Source organism: Martes martes, assembly GCF_963455335.1.
Source record: "Martes martes genome assembly, chromosome: 3".
Lineage (NCBI taxonomy): Eukaryota > Metazoa > Chordata > Mammalia > Carnivora > Mustelidae > Martes > Martes martes.
The window spans coordinates 120364478-120383151 of record NC_137890.1 but is presented as its reverse complement, the minus strand read 5'-3'; the positions used below and the strand labels follow the sequence as shown (position 1 = coordinate 120383151).

General features: G+C 41.9%; 1 protein-coding gene across 1 annotated transcript in view; it reads left to right on the top strand.

Annotated features, from left to right (window-relative positions):
- The first annotated feature begins 6659 nt into the window (after window positions 1-6659).
- ITGA4 (integrin subunit alpha 4) overlaps window positions 6660-18674 on the top strand; it is an 80339-nt gene continuing 68324 nt past the window's right edge. The window contains exons 1-2 of the mRNA XM_080799801.1: window positions 6660-9049; window positions 9412-9533. Coding sequence (XP_080655927.1) covers window positions 8853-9049; window positions 9412-9533 — 319 coding nt within the window. The 5' untranslated portion in view covers window positions 6660-8852. The remainder of the gene's footprint in view (window positions 9050-9411; window positions 9534-18674) is intronic.

Below are 18674 nucleotides of genomic sequence, written 5' to 3'. Positions count from 1 at the left end.
TACACAGACACACTTGATTAAATCATTGGTCCTTAATGATTGAACCTAATTTGTAGCCTCCCTTCTCTCTCCTTGGAGGTTGCGGAATGGGGTTCAAAATTCCAATCATCTAATCACATGGCTGATTCTCCTGGCAAAAAGCCCCAATTTTCAGGGGCTTTCCAAAAGTCACCTTTATCCCTCCAGAGGGATATTCTGTTTCAAGAGCTGGAAACAAAATCTAAATATTATAACCAAGGTGCTCCTTTCACCTTTATCACTTGAGCAATTACAAGACTTTAGGAGCTCTGGCCAGGAGCTGGACACAAAGACCAAAATCTGTATTTCTTACTATATCATATCATAACATCATATATCATAATATCATATCATATATCATAATATCATAATATCATAACATCACAGCTAGAAAAGAGTGTTATCTGACATTTGTGGAAAGAAAAGTTAAGCATTTCTATTCAGCACTTACTTAACTAACCCAGCATATAAAAGACAGATGATTGACTGATACACAGATAGCCAGTTATAGATTTTGATGTACAGACATATAAATGTTGACATTTATTCAAGATTCATATTTTTCTCCTTACATTTACATCTTCTCACATTTTAAATACTTAACAACTGAACTGAATGCCTTCCACCTGCCTATCTGTCTGTGTGATTTCCTGACTCCTCTTGCAGGCTCTGAAAGTATACAGTTCCCCAGCTGTATATGGTAACTTAAAACAGAAACATTTTTGAAACAGAAATAACATTAGTGATGATCTAATTGAACCCTCTCATTTTAATAATAAAGAAGTTATAAAAATATAAGGACAGTTTCATTATTAGACTTCAGGTCTCCCAAATCACTCTATGGTCTCTAAAACTGGTTTTTAAAAAAGCCTGCCTTCGGGCTTGGGTGGCACAGTCAGTTAAGCGTCTGACTTTTGGTTATGGCTCAGGTCATGATCTCAGGGTTGTGAGATCAAGCCCCACAACAGGCTCTGCACTCAGCACAGAATCTGCTTGAGATTCTCTCTCCCTATCTCTCTGCACACCCTCCCCCCCACCCCCCCCACCGCCCGGCTCTTTCTCTCTCTAAAATAAATAAATAAATCTTAAAAAATAAAATAAAAAAGGCTGTATATTTTTATGTGAAGCATGAAAAGAGTGAAAAATATCTCTACAGTTCACAAAGAAAATGTTTTATTATTATTGTGTTGAATTAGTATTACCATCCCTTAGACAATAACAAAAGATGGATATAAAGTGGATTTTTTCTCCACTCTTATCCATAATTCTAATGAGTTCCTTATGACAACATGTGGCTTTAAAACCAAAATAGTTTTTCTAGTTTCTATAAACAGAGGAAATTTACTTTACTGGGTCAATATACCGTGCAACTGTTATAAACAAAGCCGATCTCCAGTGTGCACCAAAAATAGAATATCCAGTCTGTCTGCTGGTCTTCCAATGCATAGGCATGAGATACAGCTAAAATTAGTTTTTGCAGCATTATTCATTATATTTTACTAATCCAAATTAGAAATAATTATAAATTCTCTGTAGGATTTTAAACAATTCAGGAAACTGTGGTACATTAAATTTCTCACTATTCTTACAAAGGGGTATAGCTCCTCTTCACTGTTTACATTCCTCCTATTTACTGATGATATTTTGGTCTCTGATGTTCTCTTATCTTTTATCTGGTCTACAAAGAATAATCTCCATGTTCTTTCAGAGTGGTCTGGTTTAAAAAGAAGAAAAGAAAAGGAAGGAAGTCAGCTTAAACTAGATTTTTTCCCCTTTAGTCCCCCCACAGAACATTTAGCTACTTTGAACACATCACTATTACATAATATAATTTTTGCTCTATTCATACTGTATTTTGTTATGTTGCTTTGAAATTGTTTTCTCGTTTGAAGTTTGTGTATATAGTCTAATCAGATTGACAGCTATTTGAGAATAGGAACATATCTTTCATTTCTTTTGTGTCTTCAAAGTACTTGGAACATATGTACATAAATGTTTGTTGTGTGATATAACTTTACCCATGATTAGACAATTTTACACTGTTTATTCACCACATCCCTCTCCACAATGCCTAGGAATGCTGTTTTGCCAGATGAGGTCATCCTATGAGAGGCTTTGGATAAGACACTGTTGTCTAGCACTTTTACTATCACTCTAGCCTCTGAGAATATAGGAGAGTGATACTGTGAACTATCTGTGTGTCATGTGAACCTCTGAGATCCCTGCGTGGACCAGTTGTTAAATCATTCCAGTGCACAAATCCAATCTCCCAGGTCAGATTACTTATGAGATAAAATGTTGTCACATAATAACTATGTGCTTGGTGGGGAAAATGGCTTTAGACTAGGTCCTCTATACATTGTAACAAAAGGAGCAATTTTCTTTTTCTGAACTGAAGCATGAAATAGACTTGGTTTAAGAAGTTATAAAGTATCAGTAGTTTCAGGAGTTTTGAAAAGACTGTAAAAAGAAAATGTCTCAGAATTGCCCTTCTATTCCAGAAAAATTGCCCCAAACACCTCAGCCAGAAGAAACCTCTCTGTTGAATTGCTCTGTTGTGTCCCATTTTGTATGGCATTGGGTACCTACTGGCTTAAATAGTTATTTCTTCATCTGTTGATACCCCAAATTAAAGGGAACATTTTCAGAGGGAAGGTTATGTTTAGGGTAGGTTAAAAAAAAAAAAAGGTATTAAACCCAGGTAAGATATCCTAATTTAATTGGGTTGAGTTGGGGTAGGAGCCGTTAGGAGTCCCTGAATGGGGAAATGACATATTTGTATTTGTACTACAGGAAAAAAAAATCATGTGCTTATATATGTCAATGTATTGAAAAGCCACAAGACTAAAAACAGGAAATTATTATTTATTGTCTGATTGCCTATTGGAAGGCATATCTAAAAAAGGATAAGGATCTCAAATCTGTATACCATGTTATGTACAGCATCTCTCAGCTGCACATAGTAGGTGTTCCCTAAATATTTGTTGAATGAATATATAATAAATATAAGCAATTAGAGACAGAAAATGCCTCTTATAACTTGGACAGCCTTCCACATATGAGCCCTGAGCTCAGATTTCCATACATTGGTTATCCCTAGAGGTACTTTATTTCTACATAAATTATATCATTAATGACGATGACAATGACAATAATGATGATGATAAAAAAAAAGAATGAAGGAGTAAGGTCTACTATTTACTCTGTATTGATTATGTGCAAGGCACTGGACTAAGTGCTTTACCCACAGTCATTCATTTTCCCAAACCAAACAGAGACAACCTAAGAAATTAAAAGCTGTTTGAGCAACACTAACGCACCACCCAGGGTTTGGATTGGCAGTAGTAACTGACATCTTCGATGACCCACCCTCTGGGTTTCCTGAGCTCCCCTGCTGTTGGGTGCACCCTTTCAGCACACTAGCAGCTTTGCAGGGAGTCCGTGTCTCTCCTCTGCCTGTGCTGGCTTGCAAAGTGTGACCAGCAAAGTTCTCCTCCTACCAAGTAGAGAATGGGTCTTGGGTAAATGCTCCAGCCTCTTGTCTTTCCAGTGAGGAATTCGAGAGTGTGTCCCACACAGTTTCTCAGCAGGTTTCAGAACTCTTATGATTGAGGAGGTGCCTTGTTTCATGGTTCTTTAAAAGCAAACTTGTCAAGTGATATTTATATTCAAGCATCAGGAAATCTGGGCTAATGTTATCTTTCAGGATAAAAGAATTAGAGCTGCTGGTTTGTTGTTGGGAACTATATTACTGTAAAAATAAAACAAAGCAACCAAAAAATCCTTTATTGACTTAGTTTGAATGCCCCAAGAGCAGACCTTGGGACAAGCACTTGAGTGCAGTCAAGTTACTGAGGACAGGGGAGGAGGTGCCTCAGAAGAGTGGATTAAAGGGAGTTGGGGAGAGACTGAAAACATTTTCTTTATGGATCACTAATTGTTTTACTTAGCGCATGCTTTTTACTTCAGTAATTTTAAAAAATAAAGGAAAAGGAAAAGAAAAACTAACTAACAGTACTTGCGAGACATATCTGATTATTCTACTGTCATAGATTAATCTCTAAAACCCACCCAGCATTATCCAAACCCGCTCTTCCTTTCCTCTCCATTCCCAATCTTTCCTGGGCTTTTCGTGTTGCTTTTCATGGCATCACCATTGTCTCAGTCACCTGGCCTAAAAATGCCTGTCATACCTTACTTCTCCATATTACCTGTACTTGCCAAATCATGTCAATTTTTCCCCAATGTATCGTACCAATTCTTCAATTTCCTCTCCCTTATACACTGTACCTAAATTTAGGTCTCCAGACTGCCCTTCATGCCAACACCATTTGCTCTCAACTAATGGTCCCTTCTCCCCTGCAATGTATATGACATTCACAATTGACTATATTGGCTGGTTCTCTAAAGCATATCATCTGTCTCCTTGAAAACTATAAGCTGCTTGAGAGTAGGATCTAATTTGACATGTCTTTGCATCTCCTAAGGGACGTAACACATTGTTTTGCATATAATGATGCATGAAAATAAACTCATAAACACTCATATTTCTCTCCGTTTATGACATTGCTAATGTAAAAAGTTCAAATCACGCAAGGACCATTCAAAAAATACTTATGTGCCAGCCAGATACGGTGCTGGAGATCTGGGGTGAACAACTCCAACAACACAACACGAGTGTTCTATGCTCATATTCTAGAGAGAAAGACAAAATGAAAAAGCAAATACATATATGATTACGAGTTAAGGGGCTTTGAAGAGCATAAACAGCATAGCCTGTGAAAGAACAATATGGTGACCTATTTTAAATGGGCGGGCAAGGAAGTCCTCTGGGAGGAGACCTTTAGGTTAAGGCTGAAGAAAGCTAGGAATCACATGAAAAGTCAGAGGTTGTGTGTCCAGGCAGAGGGAACAACATGGACAGAAGCCCCACGGGTGATAAAACTTCGATACACTTAGGGAAATCAAGGAAGGCCTGGGGGGCTAAAACACCATGACCTGGGCAAGTGGCCAATGGCAAGTGTGCAAAGTAGTCAAACCCCAGATCATTGGGTCTTTGTAGGCCACGTTAAGTTTGTACTAGAAGAGCAGTGGGAAACTATTGAAAGGATTTACACAAGGGAGTAGCATGCATGATTTGATTTAGAATTTTAGAAGTTCACTATAGCTTCTCTGATTGATAGTGTGGGGAGGGATGAGTAGGGAAACTAGGTAGTGGATTATTGAAAAATCCAGGTAACATTTCTCCACCTAGAAGAGGGGACCAGGAGACAGAACAGAAGGACAGCAGGACATAACAGAAGGACAGAAGAAGGTAGATCAACTTGAGATATAGTCTGAAGGTTGAATTGATAGACCTTGATGATTGGTGGACTAGGTATGGGGACTAGAGAGAGGAAGAAGTCAAGGATTACTTTCCAGATTTCTGGTCTGAACAACTGGGCAGATGGAGTGCTATTTATTAGAAAGGAAAAGATTCGGTGGAGGAATAGTTTAGACTCAAGTGAGGAACAAAACTCAGTGTTAGGTATGTTATATTCACAATGCCCACTAGACATCCAAGTAGAGAGGTCAGGTAGGCAATAAAACATAGGAATCTGGAGCTCAGGAGGCAGAAGTGGGGCTCAAAAAGGTAGTATCCCTAAAAGAGAGAATTTCGAGGAGGAGAAATGCTCACTCTGAGAAGCTGGGTGAGCCCATATTCGAATCTTCTCTACTGGGGAGGACTTCTTACCGAGGATAGATTACTTGGATTTCATCTTTTACTTTTATTTGAGGTCTTGATGCAGCTCCTGGCACACAGTGGCCACCTGTAACCTATTGATCAAACGGCACGTATTAATTGGATGACTGCTTATTTACGTTCAGTTTAGGGTAAGGAATGGGCATAAGTCATTTTGAAAAGTTGTCCTCTTCTCCCCATCTATCCTCCTCCCCCCACGTGATTCTCACACTTGCCTACAAAGGTAGTTATTAGAGAGATAACAGTATCATTGGGCAACATTAAACACCCTTTATTCCTCTTGACTTAACAAAACTGAACTGTTCTCTCTAAGCCTTGGAGGAAGGAAAGTCAGGCTAATACAGAGTATGAAGTAGTGATGGGAAGCTGTTTCTGGAAAGGTGGTGAATTATAGCCACAATCATCACCACACTCACAGAAATAAGGTCGTGCCCCAACAAGTGCCCTAGGGACTGTTACTCTTCTTGATTATGCTATGAAAAAAATTGTGTGGAGTCGATTTCATTGCATAAGCGTTTGGTGAAGGGAGGGAAAGAAAGAGGAGGTGTTCAGGTCAGCGTTGTGGCTGGAGTCTGGGGGGTGTGGGAGTGCCTTTGATATATCTGTTTCTCGAGCTTCAACTGAAAATGTTGTGGCTGCAAATGAGAGGGATTGCTCATTTCAGAGTGGTAACAATGTGAGCTAGTCCTAAAATCCGGTTGAAATCAGCCTGTTGATCTACTCAGAAAGAAATACACCGAGTGGAAAAACAGAGCAGGACCTTTCACCAAGGGCCCTGGTAGCTACTTTTCTGGAAGCCACTTCATTTCATTTGTACAACAGATTTATCACATACTATTATTTGCCTCTTATTTCTTGCAAATAATGAGAGAATGTTACTGTTGCTTTTGTTCCGTTTGTTGACAAAGGAGTAAAAATAATTGGGTTGGGTATGGCTAGAATATCCTAACATCCCACAGATATCTCAAATTCCACCTGTCTAAAACTCAGTTCATTGGTGCCTGCCCATCGTACACATTCACACTTGCGTACATGCACCGGCATAACCTCATTCTTCCTATGCATTTTTTTTTCTCTTTGAATTAGCACCGTATACCCAGATCCCAAACTCACACACTCTCACTCTGTCTAAGCTCTGAATTCATATTTACCAATACTATGACCAGGTCTTGTTAGGTTCTGTCTCACAGATATCTCTCAAATCTCTTTTTTCCTCTATCCCTCCTTCTTAGTGTAGGCTACCATCATCTTGACAGTTACTGTTGCAGGAAGCCTCCAAAATCAGGTTTTCAGTCTTTTCCTTATACACCTTACACAGCCCAAGACAAATCTTCCAACTGTTTCCTATCAACCCAGCAGAGAGTTTAAAATTCCTAACCTGGTTTAGGAGGTTCATGATGTGTCCCTCCTTCCCTAGCCAGCTTCCTGTAGTACTAACCTGTGTGTGGGAAGCTAAAAGCTCCAGCCCAGACCCCCCCTGCCAGTTTTTCTATCTGGCCCTGCTAGCATCATCCCTCATTCCTCCTCTCAGATTGCTCAGCCTAACTTACCCCTCTTTGGCTTTCAGATCTCTTTGTAAGTGTCCCTAAATCATTCAGAACTCTCTCTAGTTAGCAAGAGTTTGTTGGCTGAAAATTTTCCTGAAGGCTTGTCCTGCCTTGCATACTGAGATATCCTGTGGGCTTAGCATAGTGACTGTTCAGTAAATATGCTGGAAGATGGAACAAGTATTTTAATAATGTGTCTGCCATTATAACCGAAGATGCGCTGTTTCCGTTGGCTTTAATGAATCCTTTTTCTTTCTTTCTTCTTATTCATATAGTATTAATTAATAACTGGATCTGCGTCTCCTGCAAATACCAGCCTCACGGGCTATGGTCGTCTCTCTAGTTGCTCTAGAACTTGAAGCACATCTGGATAGCCCTGGGATAAAAATCGTCAACACGGTGCATTTTCAGGGGCTCATTATGGTTTTCTCTTGACCTTGTACTGGGTCTAAATCCCTGATAGCAGGTGTATCCAGCGGCAACGATGGGTGCATGGAAGGGAGGAGCATCAAGAAACAGACTAAGATACCCGTTAAAGTGAGGCCGAGTTAGTGAGTGCTTCCCTAACCCAGCCTCCACGTTGGACTCCGCCAAGCCTAAATGCTCTTCCATCCAGTTTGGCCCGCTCACCCCTTCTCAGCCTCAGGAACACAGCCCTGACTTTAGAGAAGTATAGGGAGGAAGGAAGTGGGCACTGAAGGCTGCAGGGCTTTTGAAGCGAATAGCCATAACGTCTTTGTCACCAAAGCGTGCCTCCGGAGCTTTCAGGGAGTTCTTTTTCTTTGTTTGGCTTTAATTTGTGGCCCTTTGGTTAATTTCTCTTGTGGCTGTTTATGCCCTCTCCGCCCTTCACCAACCCCCACCACTACCAGAGATAGAGCTTATCCACGAAAGATCCAGACAGTTCTCGGCCTCCGTCCTGGTGCCCGAGTTTTGTGGCTGGCCTCTTTTGGGCCACACCAGGCAGGCCGCCGAGATCCTATGCTCATCGTGGTGCGCTCGCGGGTCAGGCTGGGGCCACGCCGCTCCGCAGCCGGACATAACCACGGTTTAAAGGAGAAGCCCCGTGTCCCTTCCAGCTCCCCTCTCGCAAATCCTGGGAGTCCCGAGTCACCCCGAGCTCCGCGGGCTGGGAGGCCCTGGCCCGGACGCGCGTCAGGCGCAGCCGAGGTCCCCCAGCGCCCCCTACAGCCGCGCGTGGGGCGAGACCGCGCAGGGTCCTGTGCCACCGCACCACGCCCGGGACCCCACCCAGAGGCCGGCGCCCCGGGACCGCGCGAACACCCGCAGCTCCCGGTTGCAGAAGCGGGGCGTGGGCCCTGCGGGCTCGCTGCATCCCAGATCAACCTCGATTGCTCCGCCCGCGGCGGCCCGACTTCCCCTCCCTTCCTCTGTGTGTCCCTCCCTCCCTCCTTCCCTCTCACCCGCCGGCGCCGGACACGCTGCACTTCTCTTGGGGCGCTCTTCCCCTTGGCCGACCGTCTTATCCCGCGCAACTTTGGGACAGTGGCTGTTTGGTGTTGAATGTTCTCCTCCGAGAGCGCATGGCTGGGGAAGCGAGGTGCGGGCCCGGTCCCCGAGGGGCCGCCGTCTGGGAGGCGGTGCTGCTGTGGCTGTGCCTGGGAGTCCCGACCGGGCGCCCCTACAACGTGGACACCGAGAGTGCGCTGCTCTACCAGGGCCCCCCCAACACCCTGTTCGGCTATTCGGTGGTGCTGCACAGCCACGGGGCGAACCGATGGTGAGTGGAGTGGGACTGGGCGTTTTGGGCATTTGAGAGCCGCAAGAGAACGGCGCCTCCGGGATTCCCTGCCCAGTTCAAACTTTCCTTCTTCTGGAGGAGCCAGAAGGGCAGCGCTGGACGGTCAGCTCGCTGGATCTGCTCGGGCAGCTAACTGATCTCGGGGTGGCACGCCTGGGGTGCGTTCTGGCGCGAGGCTCTAGGAGCTGCGAGTTGGGGATGGCGGGTTGGGTGCGCGAGGTGGTGGGCGGAGATGGAGGTTTGGGGGAGCGGCCCCCCTGCCAGATGCGAGTCGTGGAGACCAGGAGTTCAGTGGGCAGCACACCTCACGTCTGCACGCACGTGCATGTTTCTCGCTTTAGGCTCGTAGTGGGGGCTCCCACGGCCAATTGGCTTGCCAACGCTTCAGTGGTCAATCCCGGTGCGATTTACAGATGCAAGATCGGAAAGAATCCAGACCTGAATTGCGAACAGCTCCAGCTGGGTGAGTTGGGTCTGGGACCCGGGGGGAACTAGCATATGTCCTGGGAAAACTCATTGTTGCCTAATTCTAGTCTAAAATGAATGATTTTCACTCTTCACTCCCAACCATCTAACCTTGTTAAAACAAAAGTGATTCCCTTCTTTCTGTCAATATTTTTTTCCCTTTTGCTTAGGAGGACGATTGGAGTACCCGGCAAAACTATGGAGAGGAAAGTTCTTAGGATACATTCTCTTCACCTCTCCTTCTCTGTACCTTATGTAGAGCACATTTTAAAGCTCTCAGCACATTGAAGACAGGATCCAGCTAGGCCATCACTTAAGCATTTTATTTCCTTCTTTGACCTATCTGGCTCGTTAAAGATCAGGCTAAGGGGCCGATGAGGAATAGCAGTTGGAATTGATCCCATATCCTGTCACGGAGCCTGAGGGCTTTCTAAAAAAAGAAAATGTTATCGTTTTGTCTAGAATATGAAACGTAAAAGAAGAGCACAAGGAAAAACTGGCATCTCCATTGTTACTATAGTTAAAATGAGGTATAATTGTTCATTTTTCTCTCCCAAAACTCCCATGTTAAATGGATAACTCTACTTGAAGTCATTTCTTAATGTCTCTTCTTAGCTAGGTGACAACTTGAAAAGTGTATTTTGGTGGGGGAGAAAGTTTGCATTTCAAAGCCAAAAAGCAAAGTTGTTTTTGCACAGACACGTGGGGAAAGAAAGAGGAACTGATACTAATTTAGACCTATCTTGTTCTAAACAGTTAGACACTGGTATGTGTGTTGCTTCTGCCCCCTCCGCCCCAAAACCACCACTGGGTCATGGTTGGCATTGTTCCTACTTTACACATGAGGGCTCTGTGACTCAGAGGGTTGCAAGTACTTTTTTTGAAGTTACTCAGCTAATGAGGGAAAGATGGGACCTCAAGTCAATCAAGTCAGCTTGGTTCCAAAGTCCAAGCCCTTTCCTTTCCTTCGTGCATCTTCAGTGCAAATAAAATTAAGAGTCCAGTATGTTGTCTGCCTGCTGATACATCATCTGCAAATGGTGAATAAAAGGTTACAATTGGTACTTTTTTCATATTTATCTTTGCATAAATAGACCTTTGGGATAAGCTACTACATCTTTAACCCTTTTTCTTTTATAGTAGTCTTTGCTTACTCCAGCTGGGAAAATGGTTTCCCTCATTGTGAATGAATTCAAAGAGAGTATACACATAACTCAGAGAGCGTCCAGAAAAGTCTAGCAGTTGTCTGTAGCATGTGGAATCAGCGCTGGCCTCTCATTAAGTTTCTTCCATCCCAAAAGGCACACTAGGAAGGCATAATGTTCATAGACCTATCCAGTTGGAACAATTCTGCAAAGCATAATTTTCCTTATATGAAAGAGTTGTGGAATGAAGAATTAGGGAGTGGAGGAGACAAGCTTGATCTGCCAGAGGATCTTGACAGAGTCTCGGCAAGGAAAATTTTCATTTCTGTTGTCCTGTCAGTTTCCTGATCCATGGCCTTGTAACTACTGGTATTACTGACTTCCTGTCTGGAAGGGCACTGAATCTATTTCTAGATGTCTGTGTTTAACCGGAAAGATCATGTCATAATATCACACACAATATGAGATACTAATGCCTGTTGAAATGGAAGGAAAACCTAAATTTTGGGGCATGTGGAGCTAAGGGGTTGAATATAGACATATCCTCAGAGCAATATGCACATGGTTGATGTGCCAGAAACAGGAATTAAGTGAAGATTAATAGATGGATAAATGAATAAAGGCAAAGTGAAAGCTTGATGGATAAGAGACTTAATTAGAAATGATAAGCTGAATGACATTTTTAGTTTTCAAAGTTTTGGTCCACAAAAAAAGGTGTTGACTGAGATAAAAGGCAAAAAGGAAGACAAGTTTTCTGGTCAGTCAGTCAGTTGAAACACTTCTAGCTGTGGTAATAGATTGGAATATTTGCAAAAGAACTGACTGAAGTTGTTTCTCATAGAACATTTTAAACAATATATCTTTTATTCCTTCAATAAAGAAATTGTGTGTTTCTATTCAGAACAATCTCAGAAGTAACCTGAACCTATAAAATAGGGGGTTGGGGATGAAGTCCAGAAAGGAAACACTAAAAACAATAAATTGGTAGTGAAAGACATTTAAGGATTATCAGGTTTGTGGACTGTGTAATATTTTCTGTGGAAAAGCTTCAAGAAAAAAAAATATGTTAACTATGGACACGTACAGTATTCTAATTCTACAAATTATGAGGATGGATTCAGTTAGCCTGTCTCAAATGGGGGTAGCCATACTGTATAGAAAATGCTTAGCTTGATACCTGACATATAACAGGTATTTTAAAAGTATGAGTTTATTTCTTTTTGTCACTGTGTTCTACTTAAAACTGTATCTGTATGTTACCTGCTATAATCAGGTTGAGGTTAATGAATAGGGACAATCAATAAACTAAACAAAAAGTTAAATGTAGGAAGTAAGAGGTAACAGTTGAGGGGAAACATGGTGAAAAATATTTTCTTGTGGACCCAACCGGGAAAGTCCTACAGTAGTCACTAAGTATGGAGCTACGACTGCCATGTCAATAAGGTGTCTTCTTTCCTTTGGCTTAACTGACTACCAAGGAGATGAAGTTGGAAGATCTCTTAAAATGGTGCCCATCTCCTAATAATTTCAATACTATCCACACGGACTGGTCTTTAGTTCTCAGTTAGAATTTCACATCAAAGCTTGACTCAGATGGACTCCTCCCTTGGAAGAGATCAGTACCCTCCCATTGCATGCCATCCTCCCTGGATAATGTTGTCACAGGCTATGGTATATTCACTGTAGCCATAATCAGAAATGAGCAGCAGATGCCCGTTTATCTAGAACGTTCAGGGTGTAAGGTGTTGAGAGTAAGATACCCTTTTTAGTGAAGTGAACTGACTTGTGAAGAGGTGCTTTTGGTCCTGCATGCAGACAGTCTGCCTCCACCTCCCTGAGAGTATCTTCCACACTGAGAAGTGTCTCTCCCCTCAGCTCTGTGGTACTTCCCTCTGTGAACCAAAGGAAGGTGGTTTCCCCATAGGAGAGCCTGAGCCCAGACTTGTTCCCAAACACGCTGTGTCTGAGGAGGCTATAGTGATTTCACACATCCAGTTGCTTTTCCAACTCAGGCATTCTGTATCCTTGCTGAGGCTTTTTTTTTTTTTTAAAGATTTTATGTATTTATTTGACAGAGAGAGAGACAGCGAGGGAGGGAACACAGCAGGGGGAGTGGGAGAGGGAGAAGCAGGCTTCCTGCAGAACAGGGACCCGATGTGGGACTCGATTCCAAGACCCTGGGATCATGACCTGAGCTGAAGGCAAACACTTAACGACTGAGCCACCCAGGCACCCTTGCTGAGGCTTTTTAAAAGGAAACTTTGATCACAGGTCGTTGCTAAATTAAGGCATTATAAATAATGACTCCATTACTATATGGAATCATAGACTTCCCATAGATTACTAATATTCAAAGAATTAGAATATAATTACATAATTGTTTATAAAATTATACTAAAAAGATTGTCTTTATTTGGTCATTCAAAAGACATCCAGATCTTTTCTTTTTTTTTATTTTTTTTATTTTTTATTTATTTGACACAGAGAAAGAGAGATCACAAGTAGGCAGAGAGGCAGGCAGAGAGAGGGGGGGAAGCAGGCTCCCTGCTGAGCTGAGAGCCTGATGCGGGGCTCGATCCCAGGACCCTGAGATCATGACCTGAGCCGAAGGCAGAGGCTTTAACCCACTGAGCCACCCAGGCGCCCCATCCAGATCTTTTCTTACTTCGGAGTCACCACTAATAACATTATACACATGCTACACACACACACACACACACACACACACACATATCTGAGTAAGAGTCTACAGTTACAAACATACCCAGTATGGTAACCAGTAACCACTTGTGGCCATTGAGCACATGAAATATAGTTAGTTTGCAGTGAGAGGTGCTGTAATGTAAATTAAATGATGGATTTCAAAGACAGTGCAAAAAACAGAATATAAAATATCTCTTTTCTTCTTTAGACATTAATTATATGTCAAAGTAAATATTTTAAAATTAATACTGATTACATATTTAAATAATATTTTGGATGTGTTAGGTTAAATGAAGTATATTTTTAAAATTATTTTTATTTCATTTACTTTTTTAATGTGACTACTATAAAATTAAACATTTCATATGTGACTTATATTATAATTTCTATTGGACACCACTGCTCTAGAGAAATATAATTCCCCTGCATGAAAAAAAACAGTAACTTTTTAACTTTTTAACAGGTGCTTTCCAAGTGTCTGTGCATAAATGAATAGGACTTTTCACTTTTCTTTTCCATACCAAGTGCTGCATAATTACTAGACCTTTAAGGTTCTTGCTTGTGCCTCTCTTTTCTTTACCAGAAAGAACAATGATCCATCACAAGTTGGTCATCATTATTCCCCTTTAGATTTCTTTCTAGAATTAAATCACCCTAGCCAACCTCAGGGGTTATTTTACACAACCTATTTGGAAGAGATTAACTTGCATTGCATCATTAAACTAATGATTACCTCATTCTCACTTCTGCCTGATTTGCAGGAATTATTAGCTTAACATTAAAAGGCAAACCTCACACTGCTGAAACTTCAAAAATGTTCTTGATAACATTTCTTTTTCATTTGAAATACTCTTTAAATTGTACCTTATGAAGCTGAGACTGATACACTCTGGTCATTTTGAAAAATTGCCCCGGAACATAGGTTCTAATTATGCAGAAGATCAAGACAGAGAGCTTCATTAATAAATTATCATGTTAAGAGAATTAAGTTTCCTGATTTCCAGCAATTTCCCAAACTCCATCTCTAAAAGAATAGTTTTCACCTAATTTGAGAGCTGAGGTTTTCTAAATGCATTTCATTTTTGCCTTAAGTTTACCTGATCACTGAGTAATATTCCTAATGACTCCAAATATCTCCGAAGGCAACAATCCTAGAGCCAGATGTGGCAATCCATTGTACGTGTGGGTCATTTATTCATTCCTTCATTTGCTGAAGGGTGCCAAAGGGCCAGAAACTTGGACATTGAAAAGAAACATGGTCTTTGCCCCAAGAGGCGTTAGAGTCCGTAGGATAGGTTATTAAAGGAAAGCATGATGAGAGGATCTAATTAGGAAAATAAGGTGATGACTTCCTGGGGGATCGGTGTTCAAGTGGAGGACTGAATAACTATCAGAAGTTAGCGGGAAGAGGAGGTTTATGGTAAAGGTTGCCAGGCAGAGCAAACAATGTGTGTGAAGACCCTGGTCTGTGGGAGCATGGCATCTTTGAAACAAAAGAAGAATGCATACAATTGGAGTGTGGAGTGTGAAGTGGATGGTAGGTGGAAGAGCTAAGCAGGGATTATTTTTGTACAACCTTGTGAGTTCTTGTGAGCTCCTTGTGAGCCATGTGAACTTTCCATAGGTAATTAAAGCTGGGGAGTGACATGATCGGATTTGTGTTTTAGATACTTCTGGTTGCAGGGTAGGGGATACTTTGGAGTAAATGAGTTAGGGCTGAAGGTAGAGAAACAATTGTAGTAAGATTTTGTTTTAATTTAGGCTACATGTGATAAGTGCTTGTTCTAAGACAGTGGCAGCAAGAAGGAGAAAATACAGCTATTTAGAGGACAGACTCAACAGGACTTGGTAATTATTAAGTGAGAGAGATAAAAGGGAAGAAGGTTTCAAAGATGTTACCCAAGGTTCAGACTTGGGCTGTTGGATGGAAGATGGTGCTGTCCACGGAAGACATGGGAATAGATATCTAATAATCAGTTGGATGTGTGAGTGTGGGGGGGCAGGAGAGGTCTACATGGCAGTCTGTGGAGTGTGGCTCAAATGGCTAAGCGTCTGCCTTCGGCTCTGGTCATGATCCCGGGGTCCTGGGATCGAGTCCACATAAGGCTCCTTGCTCAGCTGAGAGCCTGCTTCTTGCTGCTCCCCCTGCTTGTACCCACTCTCTCTCTCTCTTTCTGACAAATAAGTAAAATCTTAAAAGGGAAAAAAAAAAAAGAAGAAGAAGAAGAAGAATACAAGTGCTCAGGACACCTGGTTGGCTCAGTCGGCTAAGCATCTGCCTTCAACTCAGGTCATGATTCTGGGGTCCTGGGATCAAGCCTGCCTTGGGATCCCTGATCAGCAGGGGTGCTGCCTTCTCCCTCTCTCCCTCTGCCCCTCCCCTCCAACTCATGCTCTCTCGTGTGCTCTCTCTCTCTTTCAAATAAAAAATAAAATCTTAAAAAATAATATCTGTGCTCATCCTAAATAAATAAAATCTCTGCAGGTGGGTCTAGGTAGCTGTGACATTGTGATTTATAGTAAGAAATATCATTTGGTCGGGGCGCCTGGGTGGCTTAGTGGGTTAAGCCTCTGCCTTCAGCTCATGTCATGATCCCAGGGTCCTGGGATTGAGCCCCGCATCAGGCTCTCTGCTCAGCGGGGAGCCTGCTTTCCCCTCTCTCTCTCTGCCTGCCTCTCTGCCTACTTGTGATCTCTGTCAAATAAATAAAAATCTTTAAAATTAAAAAAAAAAGAAATATCATTTGGTCTTATTCACTGTTTCTGGCACAGAGCTCCTAAAACTCTTGGAATTTTCCAAGTGAAGAGAGTTACAAAGATGTCTTTTGTGAGTGAGGTGGCTTTTGGACCCCGTGTAAGAATGGGGCTGGTTACTAGTGGAGCTAAGCTTGTGATTGGAGAGTTGGGACTTTCCATTCCATCCCCTAACCTCCAGGATGCAGAGATGGGCTGGGCGTGGAATTAATCACCAATGGCCAGTGATTTCATCAGTCATGTGTCTGTGTAAAGAAGCTGCTATAAAAACCCAAAAGGACAGGGCTGGGAGAGCTTCTGGATTGGTATAGGCATGGAGATTCGGGGACTAGTGGAGAGCTCAGAGAAAGTGCCAGTTCCATACCCCTTCCCCATGCGTTCTCCTGTGTGTCTCTCCCTTCTGGTTGCTCCTGAGTTATATCCTTCCATAATAAATTAGTAATCTAAGAAGTAAAATGCCTCTCTGAATCCTGTGAGGTGCTCTAGCAAATTAATCAAGCCCAGGGATGCCATAGTTGAAACTTCTGATAGGCAGTGGTTAAAAGTATAGGTGACAACCTGGACTTTTCGTGGACATCTGAAGTGTGTGTGTGTGTGTGTGTGTGTGTGTGTGTGTGTGTGTGAGTGTGTTGGGAATGGGACAGTTTGTAGGAATGAATCCTTAACCTGTGGGATCTGATGCTATCACCAGATAGAGTCAGAATTGAGTTGAATTGTAGGGTACCCAGTGAGGGTCAGAAACCACTTGTTGGTGGAAACCACTTCCCCCAAGCCACACACACACACACACAATGGAATTGAATACAGAACCCTTAGTAGGTATTAGGGTTTCCAAAGGTCCCCAGATGATACCCATATTCATCCATGGTTGAAAACAACTGGAGAAGGAAAGAGGAGCCTGAAAAAAGTAATGAGGAGAAGCTAAACAGGTAGCAAGGAGATCAGGTCAGTGTGGCATTATCAAAGGAAGAGAGATCTTGAGAAGAGATGAATGGTTGGCAGTATCAAAAGTTGCCAAGTGGTCAAGCAAGGGAAGAACTTAGAAGGTTTCATTGGCTATAGAGAGAAATAGTTCATGAGTAAGCTTAGTAAGACCAGTTTTAGTGGCAAAGCCAGATGGCAAAAGATTGAGAAGTGAGGAGTAAGAAAATACTGGTAGCAAGTGTCAACAACACTTTTATCTGGATTCTTCTTTCATTAATTAAATTCATTTTATTGGTTACTTACCCTAGGTAGCAGGAATAGAAAGTTGAGTAAGACATGGCTGAAGCCCTTAAGGAATTCACTCTAGATGACAAGAGAGGCAGATAAACATTGGATCATTAATGATGAGAATATGTATTAAACGTGATGATAGAGATAGAGTGGGGAGAAGAAACTGTTTGAATAATGACAGAAGGTTTCCTGGAAGAGCAGACACCTGATTAGTTAAGCCAGTTCTGGCTAGTTTTGATGAGCAGATAGTAAAAGCTCAATAAATATGAAATGGATGGATACATTTACCAGATCTGGGTGATTCCTCTCCTATACACTTCAGCTCCATTTCCAGAAGTCTGGGGCAGTCTTGGGTTCCAAAGATTCTTCCTGCTCACATCAGACAATCTGAATGGAACTGACCATCTTTAAAAATGGGGATTTTTTCAAAGGGGCACGTGCACCCAAGTGTTTATAGCAGCAATGTCCACAATAGCCAAACTATGGAAAGAACCTAGATGTCCATCAACAGATGAATGGCTAAAGAAGATGTGGTATATATACACAATGGAATACTATGCAGCCATCAAAAGAAATGAAATCTTGCCATTTGTAACGACGTGGATGGAACTAGAGGGTATTACGCTTAGCGAAATAACTCAATCGGAGAAAGACAACTATCGTATGATCTCCCTGGTATGAGGAAGTGGAGATGCAACGTGGGGGTTTGGGGGGTAGGAAAAGAATAAATGAAACAAGATGGGATTGGGAGAGAGACAAACCGTAAGAGACTCTTAATGTCACAAAACAAACTGAGGGGGGTTGGGGGAGGGGGGTAGGGAGAGGGTGGTGGGGTTATGGACATTGGGGAGGGTATGTGCTATGGTGAGTGCTGTGAAGTGTGTAAACCTGGCAATTCACAGACCTGTACCCCTGGGGCTAATGATACATTATATGTTTATTAAAAAATTAAAAAATTTAAAAAAACTTTTTTTTAAATGGGGATTTTTTTTTTAAATTTTAAGACAGCTGGAAACATCAAATTAGAACATGGAAGTAGACTTAATAAGTGTTCAGTAATGCAGTGTGTTTGTTCTGATGCCCCCAAGAATTAAAAACAAAAAAAGGAATCTTTTTCATATAAATTATTTGGAAGTCTCTAACTCACAATAAATATGTTCAGAAATAGCATGTAGACTTAGTTGACAGATCTCTTTTATAGGAAAAACTGTGTGAAATGGATTAGGCATGTCCTTTCAAAACTACACCTTACGTTGAAGATTCTTTCAAAGTATACCCTATGTTTGTGAAATTTTTCTAGGTTTACCTCACCTGATACCATT